At 38.5% G+C, this 19759-nt stretch overlaps 1 protein-coding gene across 40 annotated transcripts in view; it reads right to left on the reverse strand.

Annotated features, from left to right (window-relative positions):
* Positions 1–1191: 1191 nt before the first annotated feature.
* The window catches only part of tcf3b (transcription factor 3b), a 44343-nt gene continuing 25775 nt past the window's right edge, over positions 1192–19759 (reverse strand). For 3 of the 40 annotated variants that reach the window (XM_074635733.1, XM_074635755.1, XM_074635754.1), the window contains 13 exons: positions 17634–17733; positions 16162–16262; positions 13920–14046; positions 13713–13771; positions 12577–12652; positions 11922–11983; positions 10894–11079; positions 9653–9764; positions 8442–8580; positions 8063–8116; positions 6278–6519; positions 6006–6157; positions 1982–4375 (listed from right to left, as the gene is read on the reverse strand). In XM_074635733.1, coding sequence (XP_074491834.1) covers positions 6012–6157; positions 6278–6519; positions 8063–8116; positions 8442–8580; positions 9653–9764; positions 10894–11079; positions 11922–11983; positions 12577–12652; positions 13713–13771; positions 13920–14046; positions 16162–16262; positions 17634–17733 — 1404 coding nt within the window. In that variant the 3' untranslated portion in view covers positions 1982–4375; positions 6006–6011. Of the gene's footprint in view, positions 4376–6005; positions 6158–6277; positions 7246–7354; positions 8117–8441; positions 8581–9652; positions 9765–10893; positions 11080–11921; positions 11984–12576; positions 12653–13712; positions 13772–13919; positions 14047–16161; positions 16263–17633; positions 17734–19759 lie in introns of those variants that run through there. The other 37 variants (XM_074635740.1, XM_074635765.1, XM_074635763.1 and 34 more) reach the window with 26 other exon arrangements.

Raw genomic sequence — 19759 nt, forward strand, 5'->3', positions numbered from 1 at the left:
CTCCCGAGAATCTTTTAAAATAAATGTTGTTGATCCAAAATAAAGACAGATTCAGCAACTGCATGGCTTATTTCTTGTGAAATAAAAGAAGAAAGTTTCCAAACGAGCCTCCAACCTGTTTCCGGTTTGAAAGCTGGGAGCAGCAGCCAACGGCGGGAAAGCGTTCGTCCAATCAGGCCTTGTGTCTAGTGACAGCCCACCAAGTGTCCAATGTTGGGAAGAGTCGCGCCCCCTCGCAATAAAAAATGCCCCTGTGGACACGTACCATTACTCCTGCTCTGTACCTGTAGACCGTCAGCGCGCCGCGCACTCCCGCCAATACCTGCTTGATGGTATGATCCTTGTCTGTCATCACCTGATTGGTCGCACGGACGTCATTAACACAACATTCAGTCACAGTCAGTGCATGGAGTGCCCGTGGCGCGGAGAAGATCGTCCTATCATTCTGCTTTGAATTAATTTTTTAAAAAAAAAGAAAAAGAAAAAAACGGCTCTCGGACGTGAGCCGGCTCTTATCGTTCCCTTATAAGAGCCGGCTCAATGAACCGGCTCGTTCGTGACCAACACATCACTACTACGGGTCATTTCAGGCCACCATTTCAAAGGTCTCTGTTTACAACACAGTTGTTTTAAATATTTATGTGCTCTATCTTAGGCAACCATGTAGTTATAACTAATAATCCAGCCCTGTGCATGTTGACTTTATGAAAACAACATATATTAACTGGTATCTTGAATTTAATGTGGTTGCATAATCATGAAGCTGCCATAAAAAAGCATTTGTTCCCTAACCGGTTATTGAACAATGGCAAATATGAACAAATTCATTTTCCGAACTACAATAAACCCTTTATTACAATGTTTTCCTTTATTTTCCTTTTTATGTATACAATATTCAAAAGCCAGACATTGGAAAAGGTATAATCTGTTATTAAAAATGGCACATTTATTGCTACATTACTGTTATATACAGGACAGTTCTCAACTATATATATTTATATATATATATATATATATAAAAAAAGAGAGAGAGCGAGAGAGAGAGAGAGAGAGATAGAGTGAGGCACTCTGAGGACCCTGCAGGAGTCAACAGTGTCCTCACTCCCAAGATGTCAGGCTCTGTACCTGCGAATGTATTCAACACTCAATAGTCTCCCCCTTTTTAGTCTCAACAAAGATATGACAAAACTGTTGAAAGCAAGTGTTTTATTACTGCTTTCTTATACCAAAACAAGTTCAAGCCCGTCAACTTAACATTTTTCCATCATAATATTGTGATTTTTCTGTTGACATCATGTGCTCCTGCAGTGGTCGGCTTGCTTTTTCTGCAGATTTCAAACTGTCAAGACTCGTGTTTAAAGAAATAAGGTTCCCCCCCAAACAAATAATGTGTAGCTTGTAGGCTAATGGGATGCTCACAGAATACTAAATGACATCAAGTCAGATTCCCCCTCGCCCCTGGAACAAATATTCAGTACAATTATTGATCTTGTAATAATAAAAAGAAAAAACTTCAAATACAACTTTTTGAAAGAAGTGATTAGAACTTCTCGCAAAGAGTCACTGTCAACGGCGTCAAAAGAGCTGGAAGAGTGAAAGGTCAGAGGTGAGAATAGTCACTGGAGACTAAAATATACTCAAAGTCACTGCAGCAAAGGGCTTGCACTCTGATATACAGAAATTTGAAAATGCTCCAAGTCATTAGAGGTTCCAGCTACGACGGAAAATTAAAACTCACTCCCTACATTGAAATTGAAGCAACACATACACTGAAACATGTTAATGTGCATCAAAAGCAGACAATCAGAGCCAAAAGCAGCATGTCTTGAACCCTGTAATGTCAAGTGATATTTGCAATATAGGGCGGATAGAAAGAAAAACTCATGACCTGGACCCATGACCTCAACTAAAACAGCAGTTTGGACAATATAATCCAGTTGAATAATTAGAAAAAAAGGGAATAAAAACTAAACAAGATCTACGTAACATTTATTTATTTAACTAGATACACTGAAAGAAAATCTCTTTATACCATTTAAACTTCTTCCTGAAAATTGAAAAAAGCATTAGGAGAAGGGAGGGTGGGGGAATGAACAAGTACCTCTTTAATCTCCATGATAAATGAAATGATATGGTTCACAAAATAAAAACTGTCTTAAATGAAAAAATACAAGTTCAGGCACTGATAAGGTATCACTCTCCCATCATGTCATCTTAAGTCTTGAGAATGAAAAGGCCACACTATTGATTTGTATAGGTCTTTTTCTTCATCTCTTTTTGTAGAAATTAAACACACAAAATGCTCTACCTCCCATTTGTGATTACATGTTGGTAAAAACCATTCACAACATGACATGACATGGGAAATAACATCACAATAACACTGTTTTTGTTCTCCATATTATCCTTTTACCTTACACCCAAATACGGACGTCTGCCTCCAATAATAAATGTGCAGGGCTACTAGAAAGTGAGCTGCACACTGAGAGCCACTTGTTTGAGGGCAAACATTAGAAAAAAGGTGAAATGAAAACTAGTACTGACAAAAAACCCAGGAACACAACTTTGAAAAATGAAGGTGATCCACATTTGTATGGTAGCTACATTCAAAAACCAGTTTGCATAATTACTGTTGGAGACAAAAATCTTCCCACATTTTTCCTCAGTGCCTCGCTGCTGAAGACTTCAACGGGACCGTGGCACAAAACTCTGTCCACAAAACCCCCAAATGGAAAGAAAAAATTCATCTGGGTAGCTGATGATACGCCTTACAACTAAAACTGGAATTACACCAAACGCTTTTTCATTTATCATCTGTCGACCCTTTTTTCCTCTGCCATCCCCGTTCAATTTTGAATTAATTTTTTTGAACAATTTCATTTAAATGTCAAATATCCCCCTTATTCAGCTCATCTACAATACACTCTAAACTTCAAACTAATATTGCCATTTATGTAAAAAATCTACAATGTATAGACTAACAAAAAATATATATTTTTATATATATTTAATTTTTGAAAAATGAAACATATCAGAGTAATGTATGAAGTGAATTTACACGTCACACTTCGCTCGGTAAGAAACGTGAGAACAAACTTACTCAGGAGGAAGGTGAGGGGCTGTAATTCAGTGGGAATGCTCGTTTAGGAAAAAGGAAAGCCTCCGTTACACAAAGGCTTGTCTGCTTCAAACAACCGCGGACTGATGAGATCCCTTCATCAAAAAAAGGAACCCAGATTTTTTTGTCTTTTACAGAACATCAATTAAGGGGAGCTGTTAAGTGTGCTGGCATTGTCCGTAAACCATTTTAGGTAAGTAAGAGCACTAAGTGGTGCTGATCACTTAGCAAGCGTCTCAAATGGCTTTTAGACTTTCGGGGACTGAAATGCACAACAAGGTCGACACTTAACTTTCAGCCTAAACCTTTACAACTGTGCTTTGTCTTGTCCAAGTATGCTTTAGTACATAAAGCAGTACAAAAACCTGAACTTATGACATGGGATTACTGAGTTAACACTAGAATTTGTGGTCAACAAATAGGAAGAACGGGTTTGTAGTTGACAGACTCTACCACTTGGATAATTCATAACCTTCAAGGAAGGAGTCTTCTCCAAGTCTCCAGATGCCTCGTGGGACGAGACCGGGCATCATTCAGAGACTGCCTCTAGGTCAGAGTTCACGTCTTTCATAAGCTGCTTTTGAACTGTCAAGACTTTGACCTTTCCGTTGTGACCTTCCCCCCCAAACACTTGCTGATAAGATCAAGGAAAAGTCACTGAATTTAGACAATTCAACTTCAACTATGGGCTTGGTTACATAACATATGTAAGACTGTACCATCACGCTGGGAATGACATACATTAAAAATAATTGCTCATACACATAAGCAATCCCTCACAATAAATGTTCCTCACATGTAAAGCAATTTGCTTAAATGTCAAATAGAAAACATGTAACAATTAGGCACAAATCCTTGATTCAATTTGTGTTTGTTTAGGTCTCCTTTCTTTCACAAGAGCACCTCTCGGCAGTGTGTGGAGTCCCAATTTGTGGCAGGACAAAAAGTACTCCGGTGTTCCATCATCTTGTGGAAACCAAGAAGAAGAAGAATCTTTTTTTTTTTACATGTATAAAACAAAGCAAAACTAAAAAAAGTTCTTCACATTTGAGCTTGTAGTCATGGTTGGGAGTGCGACAAACAGGCTGTGTCAGTTTTGGCAGTATGCATGTGTGTACGAGTGTGTGAATGTGCATCTTGAAACTTGAACGGACAATACACAGACATGTCCACATATACACACACACACTGAGAATAATGGGTGGAAGAAATCTGTTAAGGCCACATCCTCTGACAGCCAAGGAAACACCACCAGATCTGCAAAAAAGGAAGGACCAAAAACATTATGTTGTCGTATTGCTGTATAATAAAGACTTTAACAAGATATAGAGGATAACACAGAGCCCAATGACTCCAACAAACTAGTGTAATTTGTGTTTTAAGTTAAAATCCTTAAGATTTTCCCAAAATCAAACCTCATTTATGGTCCAGCAATAGCCACTCAGTGACATTTACATCTAGCAATTATGTTTTCATTGTTTGTGGCAGATTCTGCCGTCCCATGCTGGATTCAAGTTGCCGTCACACGCATGAGGGATTCAAGGGGAATTCCTGCTCTTGCAAACCAAACATGTCGTACTTCCGCTACTTAACATTAAAATGTATTAAACTGGTGAAACACAGAGTGGCATTAATTGTGAAGCAGCCACAGGCAGGGAGCGATCAGCTATCAAAAAGACAATCTACAAAACAAGACAACTGTTGTTTCTGCATTTTGCAATAGAGGATTAGTTTTGGATATTTCAGGAAGAGCTGCAGGTGACAGGCCGCATACCTCCATCTCCTCATCAAAGTAACTAAAGCTGCAACGATTAGTTGATGGACAGAAAATAATCGCCTACTATTTTGATAATAAAGTAAATGATAGTCATTTTTCATGGGAAAATGGCAGAAAATGCTGTTTTAAGCCTCTCAAATATGGAGATTTCCTGCTTTTCTGTGTTCTATATCACATTAAACTGAATATCTTTGGGTTTTGAACTGACAAAACAAGACATTTTAAAACATCACCTTGGACTTTGAGAAACTGGGATGAACATTTTTCATTATTTTCTGACATTTTATAGACCAAACAATTAATTAAGAAAATAATCGGCAGATCGATCGATAATAAAAGTAATCGTTAGTTGCAGCCCTAAAGGTAGCAAACTTTATTGTGTCCTGTTGTGTGGATAACTACATGCAGCATGTCCACCATTGACCCTTTGAACTCTGCAATAGAAATGGTCCGCCAATGCCTACATTGGTATTTTTGTGAGGTCATTGCTTGGAGTATCTTCAAATTCTTCATATCTCTATAATCTATACAATTTAAGCTAAAAAGGTATATAAGTCAATAAACCATAATAATTAAAAAAATATAAAAAAAAAATTTCATAAAATGTTACTTGATAAACACACAAAACATATTGATCCAAATACTTCTAAATGTAGACCCATGAACAAAATATGTGTTAACACTCCATAAGTTATTTGAACTATGCATATTTTTCTGCAAATAGGATGAGCGCTCTAGCTATTATGTTTTTTTATTTTACATCGATTTAAACAGGATCGTGCAAACAGCGACCTCGCTCCATTTTTAAAGGGTTAAATTAGATTGCAATTGCACGTGGCATGATGGAAAAAGACCAGTTATTGACTTTCTTTTTTTATTAAAACTATGACAGTTTGTTTGGTTACTCTAGTTGTATTTCTGACAACATCCAGTGTTTGCTGCCCAAAGAATTCTGGGACCTGTAGTCTTGAACCACACCAGTAACCATGGGTGTTGCCAAATCAGCCAGGACTGAAATCTTAAGGATTATAACTTTAATGTAACTGAGGTTCAAAACAACATCTACAACATACTCAGGGTTAAGTCTTAAAAAATCAATTCAAGGCCTACCTGGTGTTACATGTGGCCAACTGGGTTGTGGCCATCTCCTCCCATACTAGGATGGCCTCCTGAGAGCTGCATGGCTGCTTCACCCACCACCCCGGACACCTTCTCCTCCTCACGGCGTTTTAAACATGCTGCCTTGGGGTTAAGGTTACGCTCTGACAGAGAAAAGGGAAAACAGAAACAGGCTTACTCAGTATAAAAGAATAACTGTGTATTTGAACAGGAGGTAAACATAACTGTGCTTCCCATCCACGGTGCGCTGCTGGCAGACTGACCTCTGACTTGCTGTTCTAAATTGAGGATGACATTGACGGCTTGGTGCAGGATGAGAAGTTTGGTCTGAGGTTTGTCGTGGCTTAGGTGCAGCTGGCACATCCTCCCAAGCTCCTTAAATGCCTCGTTGATGTCCCGTACTCTGAGACGCTCGCGGGCATTGTTAGCCACTCGCCGTTCCTTCTCGCGCTCCAGCTTCACCTCGGGGGGAAGGTCCTCGTCATCTTCTTCGTCGTCCAGACTGCTTACAAATAGAAATGAAATGATGAGGCCACGGGCAGAAACAAAAAAAAAGGTCAAGACATACCATCACACACATAGTGTGTTCATGTTACTTTAAGTTTAGCATTAAGAGCAGGGACTGTACACCCACAGCTGAGCTTTGTACTGAATGGAGGCACTAAAAAATAAGACATGTGAGAAGTTAAATGCAAACTATATAAAAGATAATACTGGAAAAACATTATCAAAAAGCAGCATCTCCCACTTCACATGATCAAAATATCTGTTCCACAAAAGTATGGCGAGCCATTTTAACATCTATTAGCTAGACCGGATATTCATTACAGCGTCTTTTGCCTCGTAAAACTCTAATTCAAGATATCTGTTATTCCCCTCAATTGAATATATCTACATTGTCCTTTTTAGATATCTTAAATTACATTTTAACTAGTCAAAATGACGTATGTCAAACTGGAATTAGGGTTAATCATAATTTAACTGTAGATATCTATTATTATAAGTTATAGATATCTTGAAATACATTTTCATTAGAGATATATCTCATTTGGAGATATCTTTAACTTTCATTCTGCCTAGTCAAAAATGTAATTACAGATATCTTGAATTAGAGTTTTGACTATAGCGAAATGATGTTGCATACTATGGCACTGCACTGTAACCTTATGGTTTTATCAAGTGTGTCTGGAGACAATAAATTTACAATATGCTGTAAATTTCTACCACAACTCTAGTGAACGAAGCTCTCGTTTTCCTTTTCAATCACTTCCTTGCTGAAGAAGCTCATTCTATGTCATCCATTTTCTATCATATCAACAACAGCAAAAGCTAACAAGTGCTTTGTTCAGCCAACATCCAATGGGAAGCCTTGCTTGAGCAATGTGATGCACAACAATTCTGACTAGTCATAATGGCGTTTGAGATATCTGTAACTGTTATTTGGGACAGTCAAAGCTGAGTTTACAGATATCTCTGTCGTTTTGACTAGTCAGAATGACGTTATAGATGTCTTGAATACAAATTCTGACTAGTCACAATATAATTATGACTAGTCAAAATGCCGTTGTTGATATCTCCAATGTTAATTCCGGATAGTCAAGCTTAGTTAATAGATTTTAAAACGACTTACCGTAGTTGGTTATACAGTATTATGTTATGCAAGTATACTACACTGTGTTTGCATTGTGTTTAAACGTTAAAACAACAAATGATGTACTTTTAAGAAGGGAAGGCATAATGAGCTGTAACTTCCGGCACCTTTTGGTTCATCAAAAAGAATCTCTGTTGTGTTGTACGGTTTCCTATTGTATTGTTTTGTTAGGGGTAAATGTTTTTGCCTAATACATTTCCATTTCAACTTCAAATCTCATAATTTCTTTGCAGCATGAATACAGAAATATTGAAAGTCAGTGATGGATAGTAAAGTTCAGAATGTCATAAAGTTTTACTACAACGGTTCAGCCAATCAAAAGTCAGATTTCATGAACATGTGCTTTGAGTGATGTCAAAAGCACAAGAAATCGACCCTCTATATCAGAGAAACTTACTCATCTTTCTGGTCTGAAAGGCTAGAGAGCATCTGGAGGGTCAACGCCTCCTTTCTGAAAACGTGACATGAAGGGAAGGGGGATTTCAACATTGTTAAATACCTAACATATGTCGGGGCAATCAGTGGGGAACACAGGACAGAGGAGATGACTAAGATGAATTACATTGTCTAATTTAACAGCTGACATGTGGAACCTTGCAGCAGATATTTCCAATTTCAAATAGGTTCCTTTTTATTTTCACACTTCACACGGCAATAATTGTGTCAAGACAATCTCCTTCTTTCTGGAAAATAAGTTTTTCATGCCGTTAAATTCAAGTGCCAGGTTTGTAAATCCAGAGTACAAATACTAGAAGACAGAGTAAGGACGACCTTACCGTCGTTGGCGTGCTGCCTTGGCGTCCTTCTTTTCGTCGTCGGATTTGTCTGCAGATGAGTTTTCATCGTCCTCTTTATCTTCTCTTTTGATGTCTGAGCTGCTGGAGGAGTGCGAGGAGCGGGCCAATCCAGGGAGACCTGGGGACAAACGCAAAGATGTTAGGATGTTCCAAAGTACTGAAACCTCTTTAAGGAGGGGATGCAATACAACAGATGCACGAGAAAAGCTAATGAAGTTAAGCAGAGATCACTGAAGAATTCTCAACTGCGTATCATTGTGTATGTACACTAGCATTGACATTAGGGCTGTCAACAAATATAAATTTGAATATACGTATATTCGAAAAGTAAAATAAAAACAAATAAAACAGATATTCAAATATGAAAATTAATATTCAATTGTGGGGAGAAAAAAAGCACTACCGTGGCTGTCTGCCTGGTGCACACTGAATGCACCACAGGACGGGATTCACACAATGTCACTTTCATTGATTGAAAATGAAATGTAACGTTAAGTCAAGCTGAACGAGGAATAATTCAACAACAACCATAATGATGGGAGAGAACCCGGCCGCAGAAAGAGTGACACCGTGTCCTAACGGTCCTAACAGCAAGCATTACGCTGCGTCACGTAAACAAACCATCAGCTGTGCGCTCGAGGTCAGACTGGAGACGTAATCACTTAGATGGGTGAGTAGTACTTGCTATCTTCTCACGTTTGCACTTTTTAAACAGAAAACATATGCTTTATATTGTTATATTTACTGGAAATGACATACAGCAAGTAGGAAACTTTCAGGCGATCTCCCTCCAGACAACTGCCACCTTATTTAAGTATTTGTAGTTAAAAGAGGAGGTATCATAACTCCTCATTTCAACTTCACGAATAAGTCGTTCCTCGTCCGTTGCGGTGCCTTCAAAGCAAGCGACAGGAAGAAATTGGAACAGGGCGACAAACAAAAGTTCAGCGCTGCGTCGCTCGTGGCCAGTTAGCACACGGTGTCATGGACATAATGCGCATAATTAGATATTTGAATAGTTCAAACCTATGTGTTATTTTAGAACGAATATTCGAAAGTCATTTTTGGCCAATTTTGACGGCCCTAATTGCCACAAAATCAAATGTTTGTTTTCAAGACTGTTATTTAGTTTCACTGAACAACACTTGACATGCTCTACTGTAAGTGACAAGATATCTAATTGGACTTACTGGTAAAGCCTTCTGGTTGACCAACTGGCGGTGTGGGTCCGGATGCGTGATGACCGTGCAGAAGAGTGCTGCTGGGAGGAAGGCCTGTGGGCTCCTCGTGTTTCCCTCCCTGCTGATGAAGGTGGAGAACCATGATGTGAACCTCTCACAGAAAGACATATCACAACTACACCCCTAGAAAACAGGCTGCAACGGTTCCCCAAAACAAAATGCGTTGGTCCAACTTTAAGAGTAGATACAGAGAAAAAAATAACTTGACATTAGGGCTGGGCGATATGGTTTATAAATGATATCTCTATATTTTTAGGCTATATCGCGATATATATATATATCAGACCTATAACCGATAAATTATTGAGTCAGAGAAATAAGTGGCACGCTGTAAAGAGAAAAGTAGACAGCAAAAACAGAGCTTTTTATCCAGACTCTTACATGTTCATTCTTTCCCACAAGTAGTTCAAAACCAGTATGTCTCATATGTTCAGAGACGGTGGCGATTGTTAAAAGCGGTAATGCCTTTTTTTGAAACGCTAAAGCGAGTTTAAAAAAAAGCTAAAAAATTACAATTTATATTCGATGTTGGCGATGTCATTTACTACATCCCAAGTACAACAAGCTGCAATACATGAAGTATATTCGATATATCGCCCACTCCTGCTTGACATGTCCACAACTGTATGGGAGCAAAAGTTTACTTTATGAAAATGAAAAATGTTATACATGTTGTTTGCCAACATCTTTTGTGAAACCAATGTTTTTTAACTCAAGATGCATAAAAATACTATTTACTCCTAATTGCTTGTAATTTTACTTTTGGCCAGCAGATGGCACAAATATACATTTGACATTTTTTGATCCTGTTCCTCAAATTTTCTTGCTAATTAGAACAGAAAACTAATTTCATGTGGAACAAAGAAATACAACATAAAATCAAGGTACCCTGTCAATCAATAAATCAAAGTGTATTGTCCATGTTATGGTTCTAGTAGGCCATGTTACAAACAATATATAGTTACTTCAACCTTGATACTGACAGTTTCTTTATCAATGGCTGACACATTTTCAATCTCCATTATGTCAGCATGAAAACAAACTTGCCTAGTAAATTCTGAAGTGTTGATATTTTGTACATTAACCACAAACACAAATGAACACCTGTTTGCTTCATGTTGCACCATCAGAAGTCCATGTCTTTTTCAAACACGAATGAAACACAAATTTGAGGCGAGTAGGTGACTCACCATAGCAGGATGTCTGTTGCTGAGGGCGAGGCTTGCATTTGGGAAAGCTGGAGAGAGGCCCCCGAGGCCGTTTTGTAAGGAGGACAGCAGGCTGTGCATGTCGGGGGCGCCCTCTAAGCCCTGACCCACAGCATGGCTACGCAGTACATGGATGGCCTCCTCCAAACGGTCCTCCATTTTACTCTGCTATATAAAACACAACGAGCGTGCACTCAGATATCAATGTGATGACAAAACAGAATAAAAGTTAAAACTTACAAATTAGGGCTGTCAAAGTTAACGCAATAATAACGCATTAACGCAAAATCGTTTTAACGCCACTAATTTATTATTATATATATATATATATTTTATAATTATATATTATTCATATGAAACTAGAAAACTTAAGGAATCTGTTGGTACTAACTATGTCATAGTAGCTTGTCGCAAAGGAGGCTAAGTAACGCTCTAAACTTGTGCAAAATTTTGTTGAGGAAAAACTGGCATGGACATTTTCAAAAGGGTCCCTTGACCTCTGACCTCAAGATATGTAAATGAAAATGGGTTCTATGGGTACCCACGAGTCTCCCCTTTACAGGTATGCAGTTTTGGAGGCAAGTCATAGTCAAGTAAGCACACTGACAGCTGTTGTTGCCTGTTGGGCTGCAGTTTGCCATGTTATGATTTGAGCATATTTTTTATGCTAAATGCAGTACCTGTGAGGGTTTCTGGACAATATTTTTAATTGTTTTGTGTTGTTAATTGATTCACAATAATAAATATATACATATATTTGCATAGAGCAAGCATATTTGTCCACTCCGATGTTGATAAGAGTATTAAATACTTGACAAATCTCCCTTTAAGGTACATTTTGAACAGATAAAAAATGTGCGATTAATCGCGATCAACTATGGACAATCATGCAATTAATCTCGATTAAATATTTTGATCGATTGACAGCCCTAATACAAATATAAGAATATATTCAGGCAACATCTTGTTTCAAATTAACTTGGATGTAGCAGAGAAATGTTTTGACATACCAGTGTGTGTGGCGGCCCTTCATAGTTGGGTGAGGTTGGTCTTTGCCACTGAGACTGAGCTCCTGCAGAGAGAAATATTGGGATAGTGTATAGTGCTAATTCTTTACTTTACAGCAGATGGAGCTGCAGACACATTTCTGTGCTGAAGAACATTAAACATGCAGAGGATCATTTTTGCTCCAACAATTTCAACTGATTCATTTTTTTGTGTGCCAAAAACAAGCTTGCAATCAAACTGAACACGTTAAATCAATTGGACTGATGTAGGTATTCTGTGGCTGAAATTGAAATATTATCCAAATTTGAGGTTGCATGTGTGAGAATAAAGCACAGGATAAAAAAACACCTGAACTCAGTTTACCAACCTTCTGATTGGCAAAATTTACTCAGCTGTGTTGACATGAATCTTATATCAAAACACCTAAATGATGCAGGTAAAATGAAGACGAGGTCTTTTTAAAAAGACTAAATAATGTTTTTATGAAATGCAGATTTCTTTTCATTGGTGTTAAAGACAACACATCACGGGTTGATTGGAGATTAAATGCCTATAAGTGCCTCGACAAAACATTAAAACCATAAAATGTTATTTTTTTTTATATAAGTAGTAACAGTTTGATGCTCATATGATCTATATGTGAGAATCCAACTGTACCTGCGATGGCCTGAGGAGATCCAGGAGTAGATGGAGCTGAGGAGAAGTTATTACTGTTGTGGTCCGACGGGTAAATCTGAAAGAATTGATCAAAACACCCCAACGTTATTGATTTTAGTTGCAATAGTGAACTGGTGCTGGGCAATGTGTCACAACAATAGATTTTTTTCTACAATGTTTTCTAAATCATACAAATATTTATCTTGAATCAGTCAAACGCCATGTCATAAAACGTTTACTAGAAGAATCAAATAGTTACGGCAAATTAAATAAGAAAGTTGGTAATTATGAACCAATAATTATTTTATTAGAATAAATACTACTTTGTTGGGCAAATGTGTTTTTTTTGTGGTATATCTGCCAAATATTGGACTTGAGAATTGCTTATACACTTTAAAACTAATTACGTATTCACTAGAGCTGCAACGATTAATCTATTAGTTGTCAACTATTAAAGGAATCAACTATTTAATTTTTTACCATTTGCTGACATTTTATAGACCAAACAACTAATTGATTAATCAAGAAAATAATAAAGAGTAACAAAGAGTTACGGCAAATTAAATAAGAAATAATTAAGTAGGTTATTATCAACCAATAATTACATAATAACAATAATATTAAAATACATTTTATAGACAAAACGACTATTGGAGAAAATAATGAAACAACTAATCATCTTGGGGTTTGGGAAACACTGGTGGATTTTTTTTTTTGGACATTTTATAGACCTAACAACTAATCAATTAATCAAGAAAGTAACTGACAGAGTAATCAACAATTAAAATAATCAGTAATGCAGCCCTTGTATTAACAGATATACAAAACACAATACATATAATACAATAAAGCAATTAGTAGGTCCTTAAATTTCACTGTTTTGTCCTTATTGACATGTGTCTTCAGCATGTTTCATCTGTTTTGAATGAACAACCAAAATCATGCTAAACCACTTACAGAACATTTTTGTCAACGTCAACATTCTTAGTTAAATTTGCACTTATTTGTTCTTCCTTCAGACACACACACCACCCAACATCACATATTTTCACTCCAGAGGAAATAAAACAAAATGACTGTAATTGTTCCATTGCCCAGCACTAATTTAGAAAAACCAATAACAAACAGAAACTCACTGAGGCAAGAGCCTTCCCAATTTCATCTCCTGAACTGCCAGCTGTGGTGCCTCGGCTGGCTGCAGAGACAAAATAAATAATGTGAGTCAGATGACCCGTTTATTTGTTTTTTATAGAAAAGAAAAAAAAAACAATCAAATGACCATGAGACAGACGCTACCAAGATACTTGCGTGATAAGTTCATTTTAAAAAAAGGTTCCCCTCACCCATGATGCCTTCTCCGTTGATGGCGGCGGGTGCGTGGTTGTAGGTGGTGGGGGCTGAGTGGAAGCCGTTGACTTCGCTGCTGTGCAGAGGATAGTTCTGTGGGGACAGAGGCAGGGGTTGACGCTTCTGGAAAAGGGGATATAAGTAGCTTCATAAGGCACAAACCCCTCACAGAGAAATAAACAAATATGACAAAAAATGCTTCATGAAGGAAGATGGTGAAGGTTTAATTATTATACATTATGTTAACAGAATTTAATTCATGCATCTCACATGATATATGATATATGGTTTTATTAATTAAAGGTCCCATATTATGCTAATTGGCAGGTTCATACTTGTATTTTGTGTTTCTACTAGAACATGTTTACATGCTGTAATGTTAAAAAAACAACTTTATTTTCCTTATACTGTCTGAAATGCTCCGTTTTAGCACATTTCAGACGGATCTCAACGGATTTGCATTGCTAGGCAACATTTTGGGTCCATGTTTACTTCCTGTCAGGTGATGTCATTTACATAAACTGCAACCGGAAATAAACTGGGACAAATTAAGAATGTTTACGCTTAAAACCGTGTAATTGTCTAAATATTGTATATATGTGACATCACAAACGGACAGAAATACTGACGGCTTGTTTCAAACGCACAATTTCTGAATACGGGCTGTGCGTATTTCTCTGTATATTAAACGTTTCAATACTTTCAGAGTATTTATATAGCACTTAAACCTACTTTATACTATAACAGACATGACAGTCTCACTTTTTACAATATGGGACCTTTACAGAAAAAGAAACAGATGCTAAAATCTTTGCTCTCAATGAAAAGTTATCCCTTATGGCGGGGGTAGGTAGTATATTTTTGACATTATTGGGCAAAAATTTCATAATAACCTTTCAGCATATTGTAATTCAAGTGTTCTGAGAGAGACTTCTGCACCTCCTCATGGCTCTGTTTTGACAGGACGGTAGACTTTGGCCAATCACAGGTCATTTCAGAATAGAGGAGGTTCCTATTGGCTGTTCTAGAAGTACAGATGCGCATGCATGTCTCTTTAGATAGTGAAAGATTGATTCAACGGCGGAACGTCTTGCAGGAAAAGTTGCTATTCCAGCATTAGCAGCAACTGCCTACACTGCAGAGCAACCCCAAAAAAGAAGACGGACTTATCAAGAAGACTCTGACAATATTGGCGAAGTGTTTTAGAGATGGAGATAAAATGTTGCCAATAGTTAGCTAATAACCTTCTACTCACCGCTGCAGCACAACACCTACAGTTAGCAATAGGGCTGACCCGCGTGCTTCAAAGCTTTGACCGTTGCCATGGTAATCAACCTCTAAATCAGTATTTAAATGCTTTGTTTTTATTTATTTTTTATAAATAAGTATGTAATGATAATGTATAAATCCCCAAATAGTCCACGAAATAAGGAATAATCCCACAACATTATTCATATCTTAATAATTATTAGTTATTCTCAGGCAGATATCGCTGTTTGTGTTGTGTAGAAGTGTGTGTAAAGTAGTGCAGCAGCGGGCACTGAAACAGAGGAGATGGAGACAGACAGAAGATCATGTCAGCCTTATGCACTGTGAAGCGAAGCTTCGAATACCTTCGAATATTTCTCACCAAAGCTCCGAAGCCCAAAAAAATAGTATTTAGGACAGTCCTAGTTAGCAAAAGGCTAAATCCTTAGCAACATTTTCTCTCCATGTCTGAAACGCTTCGTCGATATTGTACCTCGCTAGAGCCTCGAATCACAGTGTGTCAGTTCAAAGGGCTTTACAGGCCCACAAGTCTGCAAAGAAAACAAGACGGTAGTTCTTATAGTGTCGCCGCAATATAACAGCATCAGGATCACAATCACGATCGGGATGATGTTTGAAATGAATAACTAGTACTCGTACAGGTTTACTGTATGAAGCGCGTGCATGTGCCCCTGTTCGTCTGGTGGAAGGGGTTTAGGTCAGCAAGAGGCGAGAGGAGCACTGCAGGAGGAGGGTTTTATTTCCAAATTCAAGCTTTTTTTTGCCTTTTCCAGAAACCTGCCTACCCTGGGCTACCACATGAATTACAATATGCTGAAAGGTTATTATGGATTTTTTTATCCAATAATGCCAAAAATAAACTGCCCCCCCCAGCTCCAAAGTTCACCACATCATTTCCTTACAAGCAACACTAGAAGATATGAGTCATTATAAACAAAAATGATTGAGACTGAGGACGTTTATACGCACCATCCTGTCCTGTGGGTTAATTGCAGAGAAGGAGCCTGGCTGTCCAATGTGAGGAGAGTTACCCAGCATGGCAGAGTAGCCAGAAGACGACCAGGGGTCTTCTGGGAAAAACAGAGACACATTTGCAAATTATTTATTTTACCAGGAAGTCCCATTGAAATCAAAAATCTCTTTTATAAGAAAGACATTGCCAAGGTAGCAGCACTTCAAAATCACACACAATAAAATACAACATGATATACAATAATTCACATAAAACAGAAGAACAGCTGTGTATCACGATACTTTGGTGCCGATTCGATATGTATTGCGATTTTTAAGTATTAAGATTCTACAAGTGTTGCGATTTGATATCACGATTTATTTATTTTTTGTTAACTGTTTTAACACAAAGCCATGGGAAAAAGTTAAATCTAAATAAAAATATCTAAATTAAAAATGTTTGATTTTCAGCATGTATGTAGTCAGAGATGTCCTGAAGTCTAAAACATTAGTCATTGTCAGGCATTATTTATTATTTTTTTTCCAGCAACCCAAAAATCAAAGAATAAAGACATTTCCCTCACAAAATAGTGCTATTTTATATTTAATTTATAAGGGACATGTAATGGTTTATACTTTTGGTGAATATAATCCAATTAATCTTATTTACATATATGTATTTTGTATATAAAGTTCCCTTTGTTTACACATTATTTTGAAAAGCGGACGTAGTCACACGTGTCTACTTCCATCAGCTCCGTTCTCTTTATACATCCATGGTCAGCTCCATCAGGGCCGTTTGAATGCATTTCACATAAATGTCAGTATATGGGTGCTCTACAGTTGTAGCGTCGGCTGATTTGACCACGAAGATGAGAGCGACGGCTGGCTTGACTGCATGTTCCTGCAATGTGATAACGTTTCCTGTCCATGACAGAGTTAGCCTGCAGCTTTAGCCGTGATGTCTAGCTCTGCTTTTCCTGGTAATGTGCGAAACCCAAAGTGTTTCCATACTTTATTGTATGTATACTGTTTACCACTTTGGATTTAAAATGTGAGGGTTTTTTGCCGGCTGCGGTTTGTTTTGGTTGATGGATACGGAACCGATATGACGTCACGATACTCAGACTACAGCAATAAAAGCGGTAACTTCCTTCTACCTCTGCATAGACTCAAATGAAGCAAATATATATTGATTCTGGCATTAAAAAATCAATTTCAAAATCATTAAAAAAAAAAAAATTGCAATGCATTGGTGAATCGATTTTTTCTCCCACCCCTAGTTCACAGTGGCCTCTCAAGAAAAACAGCCACATGCCTCTATCACCACATTCTTTAGGATGCCTTTGAATTCATCAACGGATATGAATGTCTCTAATTTAAGTCTTTTTGTAAATTATTCCATACACAGGGTGCAAATATGAAAACATCTTCACAAATAGAATAACAACCCAACAAATTCATTCCAGTGATATTATGTGAAACGTTACCTTGCATATAGAAAGAACCAGGGTAGACTGCTCCAGGCTTAGCACCAGGATATCCTCCATTGTCTCTTGCATACTCATCACCAGATGTGGAAGCATACACCTAAACAAACATGCAGACAGTGAGCAGTTAGATTGTGATTTCTAAAGCTAAACACTTAAACATGGACTTTGTATGATGCTGGATGTTTTTTAAAAAAGATAGTGTTCTCAATTTGTGGCCCTGAGCATCATGAGAGACGACATAGTAAGGTATCGATCCACCCTATCCTTTTGAAAAACATTTAAAAATCACACTGGCTTCAAGTGGCCACAAGATGGCAAGAGGGAGTCTGCCGGCGGTGGAGGCAGGCCGGCTCCTTGCCTGTGGAGGAGAACACAGCGGCCATGCCATGCTGGGCACAGCGACGGCGGCTTGAATCCCAGTGCACAGTGAGCACTTCCTCTAGCTCCCAGGACCCCAGTGACATCGCCCTGCCTAGCCTGCAGCCCCTCCCTATAACACACTCGGTATCAGCTCGCACACATACCATGCATTCAGCGGGCCAACACACGCATACACACACACTCAAACTAGCACTATCACGTTCTATATGACATCAAGACAGGATTGGGTTTCTGAAAACATGAAAATGGACAGCTCTGACATTTTTAGCACCTTAGGAGTCACATATCCTTTCTACACAATGCTGGGCTCTAAGTGACACAGACTGAAGACGGACATGAGAAGCCCTCAGTTCCCACCCACCCCCCCAACACCATCAGCCACCACTCAGTCCGTCTTTTTCCTCTCCTCCTCTGTGCAAAATAGAGGAAGAGAGAGAAAGAGAATGGAGGCTATGCTGCAAAGAATGCTAATCCAGAGAAGGGATTTTTTCTGTAATTTGATTTAACAGGGAGAAGTGGAAAGGGAATGGAGAGATGCACTTCTAATTACAGAGCCATCTGCCTGTTCCTGGACCACATCCAACTCCACAGGCAGCTGGGCTGAGGAGAGGGAGCGAAGAGAGGGAGAGAGAGATGGGGGCTGGGATCCAGTCAGAGAGAGAGAGGGAGAGAGAGATTGCAGTGGGTAGGGGGTGGTAAAGGGGCAAGGGGGAGGATTGAGGGGAAAAAATGAAGGCCCTGATGATTTATGAAATGGGTAGAGAGATAAGGGGTGTTGAGGGGGGACAGGAGAAGGTAATCTAAATGACTTAAACAAAGCTTGATATGGCCAGGGGAGTGTGAAGGAAACAGGGGATTTAAAATGATCACGGTTAATTCAGGGGAAAACATGACGGAGATGGCTTCATTTAACAATAGGCTTTGAGTTGTTCTTTCACGGGGAACAATGTCGAGTGAATCCTGCTGCTCTAGATGGGAACAGAGAACTACACAATGACTGGTGGCTGCTGGATAATTGTATTCTCAGGAAGAAAGGGGATTTCTAGGGTAAAATCCTCAACTAATAGGGGTTTAATGTAATTCAGGTTATGACCGTGTAAAGGTCTCTACGCGAGAAAAACATGGGTTGAGGCAAGCGGGGTGGGGAGTAGATGAAGATTAACATCAAACTAACCTCAAACCGCTTTATTCAACCACGAGGGTTTTGTGATTTGTCTACTGGACAACTAGGGGGCAGAAGAGAAGTTCCTCCATGTCATTTGATTGTTGCAGATGAGAGCGGGAGAAGGTTCATGGCGTTAGGGCAAGGATCTGGTGTACAGGTAGTGGTGGGTTCAGGCTGGCCCACACTAACAGATTTTTAAAATCTTAACAGATGTTGAAAATGTGAGAGACCCCACACGTGTTAATTTCAACAGTTTTGTTCCTATAGCGTGTGGAGAGCAACGATTTGGCCGAAACAACACACCACACACGCTAAAGGAGTAAAGGGCGGAGGGCATGACAACCAGAGGAGGCAAAACCGTCATCATCATCATCATATATGGTGCGTTTGAAAATCAGGTTATTGAACTGTGACGAGTGCTTTATGTTTCCTCTTTTTCATTTGATTTAGTCTCATGAAGCTTTTCTAACATTTCAGAGGTCTTTGAAATGGCCAGCGTTGTTTAAAAATAATGCAGAGTGAAGCACATAAAATATGCTACTGGTCAAATCCACAAAAATATTTATTATAAGCTCAG

Source organism: Sebastes fasciatus, chromosome 5 (genome assembly GCF_043250625.1).
Source record: "Sebastes fasciatus isolate fSebFas1 chromosome 5, fSebFas1.pri, whole genome shotgun sequence".
In the NCBI taxonomy this organism is placed as follows: Eukaryota; Metazoa; Chordata; class Actinopteri; order Perciformes; family Sebastidae; genus Sebastes; species Sebastes fasciatus.